The sequence below is a fragment of the Meles meles genome, chromosome 15 (assembly GCF_922984935.1).
Source record: "Meles meles chromosome 15, mMelMel3.1 paternal haplotype, whole genome shotgun sequence".
Taxonomy (NCBI): domain Eukaryota; kingdom Metazoa; phylum Chordata; class Mammalia; order Carnivora; family Mustelidae; genus Meles; species Meles meles.
In genome coordinates this window covers 53359141-53375421 of record NC_060080.1, presented here as the reverse complement: position 1 = coordinate 53375421, position 16281 = coordinate 53359141, and the positions used below count along the sequence as shown (strand labels likewise).

Below are 16281 nucleotides of genomic sequence, written 5' to 3'. Positions count from 1 at the left end.
TCTTAAGCTCTTGGGGGTACATCCTCAGTCACATTGCGGCCTGCTGGTAAACTGATGACAGTCTCTTCTCTTCAGATGTCTCTGTTCAGATCCCACTAGAATGTACTGTGGCCAGGGCCATGTGAAGTGTTTTCCTTGGCTCAGCAATTTGCTTTCACACTTTGCTTGGGAAAGTCAAGTCAGGGAGTTTAGTCACGGAAGAGCATTTTGGACAGGTGAGAAACTTCAAACTGGTTGCCACTGGCTGGGGACACTGGAACTCTTAAAAAATGTCACCTGGGTGTCTTCCTTCAACTGTTTTCCTTTGAAGGCTTCTGCCGGCAGCCGGCAGCCGACCAATAGCGCGCTGAATCTGCCTCAGGGGAAAATGGCGTGCAAGTCCTAACCTTGCCTTTCTATGGCTTTAATGTCTCTGGAAATCCTTTTCCTATTTGTTTCCTGAGATAGATGGGTGCTAGTGGGGATTTATTAAAGGAAGACATAAAATACCAGCCAGGGTTCAACTGAAACATAAGTGTTTGAGGATTTTGTTCACTACCTTTGGCTACTTCTGACTAGTTATTTATTTTAACTTTTTTTCTCTACCTCATATTTTAGTGTGAGATGTCATTTAGGTTCTCTGGAAACCTAAAGGCTATTGTTCTTATAAAAAACAAAGCTTACATGAAACAGTGTTTTAGAAAGAGCTCCCTCTTTTTAGACTCTCAGTTTGGGTCGCTGTGGGTTTTCTTTATAAGGCAGTGACATATATGGCCTTCCCTCAAGGTATGTTGGTTTTATTGACCAGAATGTGTGTGTCCGCAAACCAAAGCTGGGGCAGTTCATACGAGTGGGAATAGGATGCCCTGCTTTCTCTGCACGGATCACAGTTTCTGGTCTAATGGGGAATTAATTAATTATGCCATTCTTCTAGGTACTGGAATTACAAAAGGTATAAGGCGTGGTCCTGTCCTCACAGAGCTTAAGAGCTCACACGGCAGGAGTGAGCAAGGTGGGTTGGCATGATTGAGGCGAGCGGAAGCAGCAACAGGACAGTCAGGGGCTGACATCTGCTTCGGTGTTGGGGAGCAGTGGGGAGAGGGGGGGAATGAGGACCAGAGAGGGCAAGCCCTGCCTGGGGGATGGTGGGGCTGGCACACCTGTATTCCAGCCAAATGGCACACTTGGGAGTTCAGGCCTGACCTGATGCTACCCTCTGTCTGTTTATTCCATAGGGCTGGACATTCACATAGAGAGTGAAACACGGCTTCTAAAATGCTGGCAACTAATTAAAACTACCAAAGAACAATGCAGATCATCATCCACTGTCACGTAAAACACATCTGTGGGCTGAATACCACCCCCTGGGCTGCCAAGATCCGGTGGAGAAACTGAGATAAAGAGGTGGTAATTGCTTGCATGGCTATGTATCCCCACAAATGGTCAGCTTCTCCAAACCACAAGGATGGCCCAGCTGTTTCTGGGAGATCCCGCACTCAGCCCACGGAAAGGACTTTAAGAGTCTGTGGTGGGGGCAAAGAGCTTGGGAATGACCTCGACGTTTCTCTTTACATGGGGGAAGATGCCAACACCTTTCTTACAAATGAAAGAGCTTAGTGATTTGAGATGTTAAAAAGCAATATTCAACTGAGTAAATTTTAAGATCAAATTGGCTTTATTCAGTGATTTATGAATCAGACTGTATCCCATCTAGTCAGTGGAAAGGAGTTCCAAGGAGCTGTACAAGATGGGAGACTTGTGTAAACAGAAGGGAGCAGAGACAGGGAAAGAGCAGATGACCTCATCTTTCTTCGGGGGACAGAAGGGGTCTATCAATCACTAGAGCTGACCAGGGAAATTCCAGACGGACAGACTAAGCACGTTTCTGGGGCAGGCCGAAACGGCAATTGGGTCAGGTACTACCCAATTTGGTTTGGTGATAAGGGCTTAGCACAAGTGACTCCATTTTGGATCTGTTGTTTCTTTTTTTAACAGAGGTGAACTTTTTAGATCAAGACAGAATGCCCTCTGGGGCAGTAGCTGAGCACACAAGTCTGGGAGTTTGAGTCAATCAGACTGAATCCTAAACTCTGCCATTTACTAGCTCTGGGACTCGGCAAATTGCTTCTGTGAGCCGACTCCGTTTTCTCATTTATACAACAAGAACAAGAATTCCCACTGATGAAGGGAGTTGTGAGGACTCAGAGAGTTACTATATATGGAGAGAGTGCTGGGAGCCAGGCCTGGTACCTAGCTATAGCTTTTATTGAAAGCCTATTATTAATAGCAATATTTATAATGTGAATGCGGGGAGAGACAGTCAGTCATCCTGATTATCCAAATGCAATGGTGTGTAAGTGTGATGGACGATTAGCTCCCTGGGCCGAGAGCGGGGCTTGGGATCCCCAGTGAAGAGAACAAGAAAGCACCAGCACCTCTGCTCCCCATCTCCCCTACCCCTGCCCCAGTGGTTTTCAGAAGGCTTCCGCCTTTACAGGGTAGGGAGGGCTCAAGTTCTACAGACTTGACCCGGGGGCCTCATGCAGTCCTCCTGCAAGGAAGAAGGGAGACAGCCTGCTTTACCAGGTGAGGCTTGTGCCCACGTGGGAAGAGGAAAGCCCTGCCCCCCGCCTTTTCTGCACAGATTCTCCAGAGCCTCAGTAGCTCTCAGGCTAATGCATCTGACACCCTTAGCATCACAGTTAAGCACTCAGCTTCAGGAGCTAGACCGTGGACGTTTGACCACAAGCTCTGCCCTGCGATCTGGGCATGAGCTCTCTGCCTAACTCGTGGGGTTGTGGGGAGGATTACCTGAGTTAGCACACAGATCATGCCTGGGACGGTGTCCAGCGTGAAGCGAACAAAATTCAATAAATGCTGGCTTTTGTTAACATTTTAGTATCACTTACTGGTACTATTAAGTTGGACTGCATGGCATTGGTACCTTTCCACCAGTGGTGACCTAGAGAAATGACGACTTCATATAGATGGGTGGTTTCAGTTGGGGGTGGAGGGTGGATTTTGTTTCTTCTCACCCCCCCAGGGGACGTTTGGTGATCTGGAGACATTCTGATGGTCACCAATGAAAGGTGCTCGTTCTCCTGGCACCTGGTGGGTGGAGGCCAGGGTTGCCGCTAACATCCTCCTGCCCAGCAAAGGACCACCCAGCCCTGAATGTCAATAGCACCAAGGTTGTGTATGGGGCCACTTAAGAGTATTCGATTACGGACAGATTCCTTTTCTTAAAACATCCCTTCCCGAACGAACGTGCCTCTCACTGCCTAGAGAATAAAGGCTCACTTCCAATAAGCTCCGGCCTCCAATTTGTCTCTAATCTTGTCCCCTCCTGCTGTAGACATAACAGGTAGCCCATAATAGCAGGCTCCCCAATGCTCCGGGCCTGGAATAACCTCTCTGTTCTCCCCACTAGGCATACCCTGACATCTGCTCTGGGGAGCTTTCCTCAAGTGCCTTTCTTTCCCAGGCTGGCTGACCATGGCACTCCCCAGTGGCTCTTAGGTAATGTGACTCCTGGGTCCCATTCCTGGAGATGATTCAGTGGGGGTGGGGTGGGGCTCAGCTCTACTTTAAGCAGCAGTCCCAGGAGGCTTGTGCTCGGCCTGGCGTGGAAACCACCTCGCGCTGGCGCACATCTTGATTTCCAAGCTGTTTTTTGCTCCGTTACAGCTTATGTATACTAATTGTTTGCATGCACTTCCAGCTTATTTTACTTGCTGTGCTGTAAAGATGCTGGAGGGCAGAGACCTCTTCTTGGAGACGCTGCCTACTCAGAGGGATCCAACCCAACACCTTGCCCTCTAGGAATTCTAATGAGTGAATTAAACTTGGATCCAGAACTTTACAGACTTTGTAATAACCCAGGAGTGACCTGAGGTACTTGTGAAAAATGCAGACCCCCAGGCTCCATCCCTCAGGGGTTCTGCCTCAGTGGCTTTGGGCTACGGCCCTGGAACCTAGATTTTTCACCAGCTAGGTGTGAAGCAGGTGTCCCTCAGCCTGCTGCTCTGATCCTCCACGTCTAGTTTCCAGGGTCTTCAGGCATGTCTCGTGGAGGTAAATGTTCTTGTTATTGATTGCTGGGGTGCCCCCAGCCCAGAATCTCAGGACACCAGGGAACACTTACACGCATGCTGGCTTGTCTTCCTGCACCAAAAACCTGCAGGTTCCATGGAAGCAGAACTGACTGTGGGAATCTGGGCAGTCATTAAAGTGGGACACCACAGCTGCAGCCACAGGCGGGTCTGCGGGAGAGAGAGAAGACATTTGGCTCAGACCATGGCTTAGCAAGACACATGTGCAGTCCCTCACCAACTGAAGAGCAGGGGTGCCCTCCTGGTTGGGATTTCTGGTCCCTCCCTGCCTGTCGTCCTGAGCACACCCTCACTTTCTCATGGCCATACCAGGACCGCAGACACCTGCATCACGTGCTTCCCAGCAGGGCTATGTTATGTACTTACCTTGGTCAGAAACAAAACCATCTCTCCAAAAGATTCAGCATAATTCAGAGATACTGGGGCGATGTTAGCTACCAGAACATTTAAAGCCTATCCTCCACGCGACCTGATTTTACTTTTGCAAAGTGATAGTGATCATTCTTTTAAGAGAGCCTTCACAAAACTCTGTTTTAAAGCCAAGAAACCAGAAGGTAGTTACAGAGGAGCACTAAATCACCATTAAATCGACGATGAGGAAGAAAGTTAATGACACAGAGAGATGCTCACGATACGTTATTGTCAGTGAAATGGGTACATTTCCCATTTGTTCTGTATTATATAATTCTACTGAAATCAACAAAAATTCAGAAACAAAGAAGTCTGGGAAAGCAATACATAAAAATGGTAGCAAGAGGCTCTCTGGGGCAGGCGATAAGGAGTAATCCCACCATGAAGGAGACTGAAAGCCCAGAAGTCCATGTGGGAGCAGCACACAGTGTGCTGGGAAAGCTGGGAGTGGGCGGGAAGGGCAGCAGGGAAAGAGACGGGTCCTGCTCACAGCCCTGCCTCCCGCCACTCACAAGAGCCTGGGGGTGTCACCAAACCTCTCTGGGTTTTTCTTCCTTGGCGTTCACACAGGAATAAAAACAGCCACCAGGAGCACCCTATGGAACAACACATGAACAGACCCGACCAGGCCACAGGGCATCACTTTGAATTTATTGTAATGGACTCCAACAGCCTTGTTTCATCCAAATAACACTTGAGACCCTGCAGGCAGTTATTTCAAGATGGCCTGACAGATGTAGTTCCCATGCTGTTTCAAAAGGTTCTCTGATGCTTGTGTTTTGGGGAGTGGGTCTTTCCCACTTACTTATTTTTTTGGAAAAAATGTTCTTAGAGCTCTTGCTCTTTGAGAAATCCCTGTCCAGTGGCAGCCTATGGGACATGCGATCCAACAGCCTCAGCCGAGAAAACGGGCCTGCGAGTCCCAGGCCTGGGTGGTTGAGGAATGGGCTTATTCGCTTGCTGACCATGGACACTGGGATGCTGGGGCTGGACAGGTCGGCTGCAGTTCACCTAACTGGCTTCTCTGTGTTCATTACCTTGTTGAGGAACAAATACAGAGAGATGACGGGCTGGGGACTAGTGGCTCTAATTTGATTGAGACCTGAAAAAGGCTTTTGATAAGCTCCACAAAAAGCCACTTAGACGACTTCCTCCAAGTGGCTAGTGAGAGTCCCTGGTCAGGGTTCAGCGTTGGGCTCCTTAAATGTCTGTGGGCCAGCAACTTTACACCCCTGGAGCTCACCAGAAAGCCAAGTTCACAGTCCCTGCCCTTGGACCTACTGAATTAGGATCTTTGGGATGGCGACCAAGAATCTGTGTGATAAGATTTCAAGGTGATTTTTTTTTTTTTTTTAAAAGAAAGAAGTCAGGTTTATTGAGATAGAATTGATGTGGCGTACCTGGGCTGTCCAGGTGATTCTGATGTGCACTGATTGGAGACCCAGGCTTGTATTACACACAAGACCCATTGTTTAGAGACAAAAGACCTCTTAGAAAAGCCAAACAACAGGGGTGTTGAAAGAGACCCTTTTTGGAGCTGGTCCTCTGCCAGCTCTTCAAAAACCCAAGTGACCCCAAGGCCTGCAATCTGCTGACATTCTTTGTGGTCAAGTGTCAGATCACCAGATACACCGTGGAAGAAAACTCGGGATCTGTCCTTTGGGAACACTGGTCTCCAAGATGGATCGGTAAGGCGTAGACTCAATGCCATGTTCTCAGTTAGCCTGTATTTATGGCTATTTTGCCTCATCTCACAAGTGACTCAAAGAATCTTCATAAAAATCGGTCTCATTCAAAGGGGATACAAATGGGAAAGTCAAGTGAGAGAGACAGAGGCAGAGAAGGAGAACGGAGTGGGGAGAGAGGGAGAGAGGGAGAGAGGGAGACAGAGACAGGCAGTGGGAAAGGGAAGGGGAGAGCAGGCAAAGAAGAATAAGGAGGGGAAAAGAGCAAAGAGGTTGGGTGTCTGGCTCATATATGAAGACACACAGGGGACAGCCTATGTGCTGAAGCTGAGTGGCGAATGGAGCCCTACGCCTCCCAGCGCTGCCTACGCAAGCATGCACGCGGCTCGTTAGATGGAAGTGCGCTCGTTCCGCACACGCGGGGCAGTCTCAGCGTGGCCCAGGTCTACGGTCACAGAGCAACTCTTTTTCTGGGACTGCTTGTGAAGAGCACTTCACGTGTTACAGTGGACAATATCCTCCTTGATTTCCTGGTGACGCAGCCGAGACATCCGCCAGTGTAAGCCCTCTGTGTGTCACCCAGCTCGCTAGGAAGCCAGCGAGCCCAGGCAATGAGGAAGGTCCCTGCCACAGTCATGGCGACAGCAGCTCACGCACGTCTGAGACCAGGATGAGCACGGGTACCCGATGTAGAACTCGGGCTCTATAACCCCCACTGCCTGACGCAGCCCGATGCACCAAGGTGCCAAGGGAGCTCGATGCCAGACGACTATCGTAAGCATGAAAATACTGTTGATTTTTAAAACCTTTTTCCTGACCACAAAAGTGATCCTTCGCTGTAGAAACCTTTTGTAAATACCAGTGTAAGATTAAACAAAAGCACCGTACCCCGCAGAGACTTCTCTACACACTGCACGCGTGCGCTCACGTGAGTGTACTACTTCCGCTGTTACTTGCATTCTCCCCCCTTGATATAGTCACAAACATCTTAAAAGCAAGCATTTCGTTTAAGAATCGGTACAGGGTGACACCCTGACCCCTGACCCCGGAAGCTCCAGGTGTGCTGTGTGCAGGTCAGGTCCTGTTTCCAGCGGCACACTTGGCAGCTTTGGGGGACGTGATCTGCCCTTGAGAAGTGGAGGGGAAGGAGGGAACTAGACTGTGGTCTCAGGAGGGAGCCACCCCGTGGCCCTGTGCTCACCCTGTGCCACCTCAGGGCAAGCCGGCCACAGACTGAGGTGAGGCCATGGGCATGCCAGACCCTGGAGCTGCTGTGCTGGCCTCACAGGCTTGGGTGCCCAGAAGCCCCATGCCAAGTGGGAAGTGGGCCACAGGTGTGGGGCAGAGACTGTTCTGGTTCTAGGGCTTTTAAAGATGTGTGCCTCAGACACCCCCAGGATCAGCACAGAAAACTCCAGCGCTTCAGCATGGTCAGCCCAGACAGATAAGAAGTTTCTGCAAGGTTCTGGAAGAAAGGGAGTCTGGGAAAGGTCAGGAGGGGAAGAGGAGGGATTCCCACCTCCTGTATGTCTGCTGTATCCCTGTGCTGTTCGAGTATCATCTCTGATGCAGGCAGGCCAGGCATTCACGCCCCGTGGAGGATTTGCTCAGTAATTTAAATCAAAATGAGCTTTACAAGACAACCCCTGAATTCCCAGCACTGTCCCAGAGTACAAATTTCTCCTTTTCCCTTCCTCCTTATCTCTCTCTTCCTACTCTTTGTCTACCTTCCTCTACTCTCTCGTCCTCTCCCCCTCATAATTTGTCCGTCTTTTCTTGAAAACTCAAGGAAATATCAAGCAGAGGAAGGAAAGGCCTAGCTACTTAAAATGGGAAAAAAACCTCTCATGTAGGAAAAGAAGGCAGTGAAGGTCAACAGGTAACTCCAAGGAGGGCCCCGCAGAGGTCCAGGCAGAGGGGACAGACAGCTGGCTACCCTCCCCAGGGCTCTGGACCCTGAATTTGTCTCCTCCAGGCCCCAACCCAAGTCTGATTAGTCTTCGGGGCTGATTGGAAAACCAAATGCTCCCATTTTCGGAACAGACCTCATACCGAGCCCATCCATAGCTGGAATTTCAAAGCCGCTCAGTTTCTGTTGCTCTGAAATTTACTAGAGGCCTCTCCGACACTGTTAAGCAAACGGACGTCTTGCAGACACCGCGGTCTCCAGGGAAGCTGTGAAAGCTTTGCCCAGAGACCACAGACCCACTAATAGGGCCTGGAGCCCAGCTCCACTTGTGGGAAAAGGGTCTGGGATTGTAATCATGGGACATGAAAACCAGGGATTCAATCACAGGAGGGGTCTCTCCAGCTCAGGAGGGCCAGGGAGGCAGCCATCTGGACAGTTCCCTGAGGAGCAGCATTCACACCACCAAGGGCCATCGCCCCTTTGCAGAGCGGCCCTAATTGGACCTTCTGGGCGGGTCAGGGGAGCGGCTGCAGCAGCGGCCCCTCACTCTCTTCTCCAGATGTCAAAAGTTGCGGACACGTTTGCCCGTTGCAAAACTTACATCATTTACGGCCATTTCGTCACTTCCTCAAATATCATGGCTAGCTTTGTGACAGTTTAATAACGACGCCTGGCTTTTTAGCCGGAACTCTCAGCCAAGGTTTCTGACCTGGGACCAAATAGTTTCTCTTCAGACACTACAATGGCAAAACCAACGAATGCTTCTGGAATGTCTAGGAGAAAAAGCAGTAGATGACTTTAATGAAGACGGGAGCGAGCAAGCGGCCCCTGGTGAAGCCGGGGGAGGGCACGCAGGGAGACCCACACTCTGATGCTCGCTGGGGCCGGGGGCCTCTCTCCCGCTCCCGTGTCAGGCTCAGTTCTGGGATGGAGGCGGCTTGGTGCGGGCCACCCTCAGGCCCATCTGACAGGGTTGGCAGTCCAAGCACACGTGAGGCAATGCGGGAACTGACGGAGTTAGCCTGCTTGGGAAGGAAAGCTGGCTCAAAGGTGGGCACGCAGGGGGCAGAAATGCTAAGCCAGGGCTTCGAGAAGTCAGGGGTGTGGGACACGGGTGCGTGTCCGCCTACAGAGGGGTGAGCAGAGACTCTGGCCCGGCGGGTTTGAGGGTTGAGAGTAATAACTCGTAAAGATTTGTAAGTGATCCTGAGGTCAAAGAGCACTGTCCGTATTGAGGGGGGGCCACACTAGTGACCTCTACCACAGAGAGGAATGGCCCGTGAAGCTAGATTAATGAGCGTGGGCATTTCCTAAGGTTGTGTGAGTGGGCCGAACCGGGGGGTGGGCAACTTTGAAATCAGCAGAGCACGGCAAAGTAAGCCCTGCCACGTTTCCAGGAGGAGGAGAACGCACCTTATTCCCTGGGGCTCCTGACCAGGGAGGGAATCAGTTTTGCTCTTCTGGAGATGGGTATATAGAGATCAGTGTAATCACCCAACTCGTTCACTAGTAAAACCAAGAGCAACAAATACTTGAAAAATAACAAAGCGATTTAGAAAGAGTTTGGCTTCCAAGTACCAATACTTGAGAGAGAAGGGACATTTCTTTTAGTTAGGCAATGAAGGGAAAAAGTCACTTTCACTAGTGCTGGGGTTCCTCCCTCTGCCTGAAAAGGGGGGCGTGGGAGGGGGGAAGGGAAGGCAGGGCCATTTTTGTGACTATCGTCCCACCCCCAAGATTCTCAGCTTCCTGAGAGGAACTCCTGGATGTAAAAGATACATATTTTCCCTATAACACAAGCCCCGAACACAGATTTACTAATTCTTCTGCAAGCTTTTCCAACATTGTCTCGTTTTGACCCCATTGGGCCTCCTTAAACTGGCTTTTAGACCCTACCCACCCCTCCACCTCCACTTAAGGACATAGGTACCGCATCATCTCATTAAATGTCCAGCCACTCTGTGGGGACAGCATTAGTAGTCCCTGTTTAGTTTAGGTAACGCTGCCAATGGATATACAGTTAGCAAGTCTTAGAAAATACTAGAATTATAAATTTTTCTCCCTTCTTTCTGATTTTTTAAAAAGATTTTATTTATTTATTTGACAGACTGAGATCACAAGTAGGCAGAGATGCGGGCAGGGGGCGGGGGGAAGCAGGCTCCCTGCTAGGCAGAGAGCCCAATGCGGGGCTCAATCCCAGGACCCTGGAATCATGATCCGAGCCAAAGTCAGAGGCTTTAACCCACTGAGCCACCCAGGCACCCCCTTCTTTCTGATTTTAATAGAATGCAGAGCTGTAGAAAACGAGGATACTACTTGAGTCCAGGAAGAACGCTGGGAAGGCGCACGATCTAAGTCGACAAATCACGGGCAGCGAGGAAGAATGCTTCACTTGTTAGGCTGCTTCCAGTAATCAGGAAGGGGCGCTTTTAGGAGAAACAAGAGGAAGCACTACTTTATTTCAGGGAGAAGTGGGAAACGCCACATATGGAACTTATTATTTCCACAAGGGAGCAGCGGCTGAGAAGCAGAGATGCATCTCTATACATCTCTATACATCCATGGACAGCACGGACATTTAACTGAGGAGCAGCTGGAAGCAGGCTGGGGGCTGACTCACGGGATGGTACTGAGCCCTTCACAAAATACACTCCCACCACAGCTCCATCCTCTCGGCTGTGTGGTGCCTAGGCCCCCAAAGACCAGGGGCTTCCGGCTCAGAGCCGAGTTAAAAATGGACTCTTGAACTGTTTTTGTAGCTTTAAATGAGAGAGAGAGAGAGAGAGAGAGAGAGAGAGAGTGTGTGTGTCCGTGTGTGCGTGTGTGTGGTGGGCCGAATCCCTAAAGGAACATTTAAGCTAATTCAGTTCCCTCTGATCATGGCTCTCTTCGGGTAAAACCCAAGGGGAGCATCAGATGTGATGGAACTTCTGAATTCACAGAAAGGTGTGAATAAAGAAGCGGGACGACGTATTTTCTACTTTCCCACAAAGATGTTGGGTTTTAAGAACACAACGTGTGTGTGTGTGTGCGGTGGGAAAACAGATACACATTCAGAGTGAAAGTCACGGGTGGTATGTGACCCCAGTGGGGTTTATCCTGTTTGTGCTTATTCCGAAGGCCTCACCTTTTCCTAGTCCAACAGGGAGAAGAGAACAGACAACACGAACACAGAAGTACTTTGCTAGGTTCATATCCTACCTAAAGTACCTGGGCTTAGAGCTTTTAACCCAGTGTGGATTTTCTGAGATTAGACTATGATGATGCTAATGATGGTGATGACTTATTAATACCAGCCACTATTAAGAAATTGTCTACTAACAGCAAGTACTATTGCCCAGCACTGTATCCCAGAGAGTTCCATTTAATCCTCACAAAAATCCTGGGCTGTAAGTCATTACTACCCCAATCTTATCGATGTGGAAAATGAAGCCGAGGGGTTTGAGGCTTGTTCAGTGCTGCTAGATTAGGGAATGGCGGAGGGAATGGCAGAACTCAGGGTTGGCTGTCTCTAAAGTTCTTGCTCTTTCTAACGCACAACACATTGTCACTTCAGAGGGGGTGTGTGTGTGTGTGTGTGTGAGAGAGAGAGAGAGAGAGAGAGAGAGAGAGAGACTATGAGTAAGGTGAGGGTTAAGAAATCCTTAAGGGCACCTTCTGCAGTTAAGACAATTCTTCCATTTGAAGAATAAACAAATCAGGAATTACCATGAAACATGCAATCCTCGGGACCATTTTAGAAGTAAAAGAGCTAAGAGTCCCAAAGCAAAATGGTTTTAATTAGCAAAGAGGCTTCAGGAATCTAAAATACAATCTCAGCGTAGTCATGTGAATTACAGGCTAAAACCAGCGTCTGCATCCTCCTCTAACGATGTCCAGCACACATATTTCAACTTGGCCTCTGACTTGCGTTCAGCTCTGCCAGTAACGCTACCTCCTCCCCCAAAGGGCATGAGGAAGGAAGAGGCATGTGTGAGATGCCCAAGGGGTCCCCACACTGCATTCTAGATCCACTATGGGTTAAAAAAAGATGGGACTAGAAGGGGATACATCGGACGCAGAAGATTCTCTCTCCCACTGAGCTCCTCTTCCGCCTTCCACCTTACGACCCCGTTTCTCCAGCCCCCAGCTTGCTCCTTCTTTCCCTACCTTGGCCTTAGTAATTTTTTAAAAAATATTTTATTTATTTGACAGAGAGAAATCACAACTAGGCAGAGAGGCAGGCAGAGAGAGAGGAGGAAGCAGGCTTCCCGTGGAGCAGAGCGCCCGATGTGGGGCTCGATCCCAGGACCCTGGGATCATGACCTGAGCCGAAGGCAGAGGCTTTAACCCACTGAGCCACCCAGGCGCCCCTTGGCCTTAGTAATTTTAAGCAAAAAACCAATTAAGAAAATTGCAGGTCCTGGTTTTGCTTTGAAGACTAAAAAACCAAACCTCTCCTCTCTCTTATTATTTAATAATTTGATTTCAAAGACACAGATCATTTCTTTTTTTTGTATCTTCAAACCAGAAAGCCCCTTATTCTAATTACATCCACTTGGGTGTCAACCAGCATTTGAAACTTCATTTCAAATTTCCATTTACAAAGTAAACAGGGATATCTATGTTTGGCTCTCATCAGCCGGCTTTGAAACAAAACGTGAACAGCTCTGGTGAGTCCTGCTAGATGGGGAATTCTGTTTTGGCTTTGTTGAAGGAACAGCCCCGTTGGAGCCCAGGGCTACCTGGTTTTACAGTCTGTGTGTGTGTCTCTGTTCTCCTCTTTATTAATATCAAAATTGTTAGGTAAAGTGGTTGGCAAGAAACCCTCAATCCACCCTTAGGAAAAAAACGCTCCCTCTTGTTGAGTCTTTGAACCATAATCCCTTCAAACCTTCCACGCTGAGTACATGTAAGCACTACTGGGATGATTGTTTTTCTAGAACATTCTATTCCCTCAGAACCTTTGATAGATGTCTTTTTCATTTACAGTCTACAGATGTAGTCTGGGTGGATGAAGGACACTCTTCATTTCAAGTGAGGAAATTGAGGCATCCAGAGGGAAAGGCAAAGCTCAATAGCCTTAAAAACACAGAAGTGAATTTGTGGCTGGGAATTTGTTCCATGACAAAAATGTGACTCTTCTTTTTTTTCTCTGGGTATTATAGCAATGACTTGTGATTTCTCTTAGATAAAAGCCCTTCAAGATTATATTTCAGGGGGCGCCTGGGTGGCTCAGTGGATTAAGCCTCTGCCTTCGGCTCAGGTCATGATCCCAGGGTCCTGGGATCGAGCCCCGCATCAGGCTCTCTGCTCCGCAGGGAGCCTGCTTCCTCCTCTCTCCCTGCCTGCCTCTCTGCCTACTTGTGATTTCTCTCTGTCAAATAAATAAAAAAAAAAAAAATAAAAAAAAAAAAAAGATTATATTTCAGGGCAAAGACACCTAGATTTTAAGAGAGGGGTAGGACTTAGGGCAATCATTTTTTCTTTTATAATTTTCCAAATTTAATGAAATAAACAGTTGAGTCTGAAAATAAACATTTAAAATCAAAGCCCTATGGGGCATCTGGGTGGCATAGTCAGTTAAGTGTCTGCCTTCAGCTCAGGTCATGATCCCAGAGTCCTGGAATGGAACCCTGCATTGGGCTCCTTGCTCAGTGGGGAGCCTGCTTCTCTCTCTGCCTGCTGCTCCCCCGGCTTGTGCTCTCTCATTCTCTGTCAAATAAATGAAATCTTAAAAAAAAATGAAAACCCTACCCACAACACTATAAAGGTAATTAAAATATAAACAACTTGTATTTTTTATTGCTTTGTTCTCAGGTTTTTTTTTTTTTTTTAAAGATTTTGTTTATTTGAGAGAGAGTGAGTGAGAGAGAGTGAACACACATGCAGGGGAGGAGTAGTAGGAGGAGGGAGAAGCAGATTCACCACTGAGCAGGGAGTCTGAGGTGGGGCTTGATCCCAGGACTCCAGGATCATGACCTGAGCCAAAGGCAGATGCCCAACCAACTGAGCCCCCCAGATGCCCCCAGGAGTGTTGTTCTATGAGAGACTGGCCTTAAGGAACCTAGATTTGAATCTGCGTAAGATACATCATGTTACTGTCTCATGTTTTATCATTAAAAGCAGATAACGTGGAAGGAGACACAATATGTATTTAGAAAATATGGAGGATACTCAGATGCAGGATGTCTAGTAAAGGTTGAGCTCAGGCTTGGCCTCTAGGCAGAGAAACCTTAAATGCCCCTACCATAAACAACAGATCCTGAAAGAACATGGCCTATGTGATTCCACTCCATTTCCAACCCATACACCTCTATCTTTGTTGTTGTTGTTTTCACTTGAAAGGCCAACAGCAGTGAAACCATTCTATGAAGGAGGCAGGGAATGGAAGAAAGAAAAATATATGGAGCAGAGACTCCCATGAGTTTTCCCAAAACCATGTTCCTTTCCCTGCTGGGCAGAGACTGCATTTCCCAGGCTCTCTTGTAGGCAGGTATGACCCTTGTGACCAGATGGTGGCCAAAGGTTGTGAGCAGAAGTGATGTGTGCTCCTCCCAGGTTTGGTCCATAAAAACCTCTGAGATCTCTCTTTTTCTTTCCCTAGCTGATGGTGAAATGGAGAGAGTTCTTCCTAGGGCATGGAGGAGGTAGGAACCACAAGATGGAAAGAGCCTGGGCCCTTGACTAACCGCATGGAAAGAAGTCTGCAAGGCCAGGAACACCTGCACAGACTTTGACGTAAGAAGGAAAGAAACAGCACTCAGGGCTTATCTGTTATAGCAGGAGCAGTACTCTCATGCCCAGCCTGAAGCTTGCATAGGGTCTGGGGGGTTTCTGATGAGGGAGAAATCCTCTTAATAAATCATATCCTTTCTCCCTTTCTCCCACTGCTCCCTTCTGGGAACCTCACTCAAATATCAACATGTCTTAGACTCAGAATCTGAAGTCAGTCTGGCCCCGCTTGGAAGCTTCCACTTGGCATCGCTTGCTCCTCAGCTGAATGTATGTCCCGTCCATTCTCCAGCCTAGAGGGGTCAGGACGACTCTCGCAAACCTCCGCAGGTGGTAATGGTCTTTTGAGGACTAGGAGTGACCCATTCTGGCTCTGGATGTTTATGAGATCAGCATTTTTAACTGAACAAAGCATGAATGAAGCAAAGGTTGCAGCTTAAGTCAAAGTCTGAGAACCACACAAAATAGAAGGCAGGGATGCCATAGTCAACATCAGGCAGGACCCAGCTGTTTGGACTGAAATGACACAGCTGATGTCAGTTTCCTGGGATATCAATGAAATGATATGAAATGATGAAAATCACCACGGCAGGCTAGCACCGTAAGTACTACAACTTCAGTGTTTGTCAGACAGAAGGCGAATGTCCTACAATTTCTCCAAATTGCCATATCATGCAAAATCTTAAATCAATATAACTGGAAAAAAAATACATGACCACCTGACCCAGAATATCTTGATAAAATCTCATCATCACTGGGGGCTTTTTATCTACCCTTTAGTGTTACTGGTATTGTGTCCTATGTAAAACAACTTAAAAAAATTATTTATTTGTTAGAGAGAGAGAGAGAGAATGCGAGCGAGCACAGGCAGAGTGGTAGAAAGAGGGAGCAGGCTCCCTGTCGAGCAAGGAGCCCAATGTGGGACTCAATCCCAGGATGCTGGGATCATGACCTGAGCCGAAGGCAGCCGCTTAACCAACTGAGCCACCCAGGCGTCCCTGAAACAACTTTTATAACAACCCCGCCAAGAGTTTTTACAGGTTATTTAAAAAGTAATACAAGTTCATTGTAGACATTTTAGAAAACACAAAAATCCTAAGAAAATTACTTGCCGTCTTATCACGGAGGAATAACCACTATTTTTATGTAACATTTTACAAGTTATTATTTCTAGTAATTTTCCTTGTTTTGTCCTTTGCATATGGGACTATGTTTCTTTGACTTCTTTTCTCTTGTAGTGATTTAGAATAGATGTATTATTCTCTTCTCAATCTACTGATGATGGTCTTTACATTTAAAAAAATTTAACTTATTTACTCTAATTATTAATTTAAGGGTGAAATCTGATGTTTCATTAACTAAGACATTCAGTGTACTTATCCTACCTCCTTCCTCTTGTCCCCAGTTACCAATTATTAAACTTGATTTTATATCCCTATATTATTTTTATATGTAACTTCTACTTTAATAG

The 16281-nt window shown here is 47.8% G+C and overlaps 1 protein-coding gene across 1 annotated transcript in view; it reads right to left on the bottom strand.

Moving 5' to 3' along the window:
* TGFA (transforming growth factor alpha) overlaps window positions 1-16281 on the bottom strand; it is a 107146-nt gene that overhangs the window by 15927 nt on the left and 74938 nt on the right. The window contains exon 3 of the mRNA XM_045979246.1: window positions 4124-4241. Within this exon, the coding sequence (XP_045835202.1) occupies window positions 4124-4241 (118 nt within the window). The remainder of the gene's footprint in view (window positions 1-4123; window positions 4242-16281) is intronic.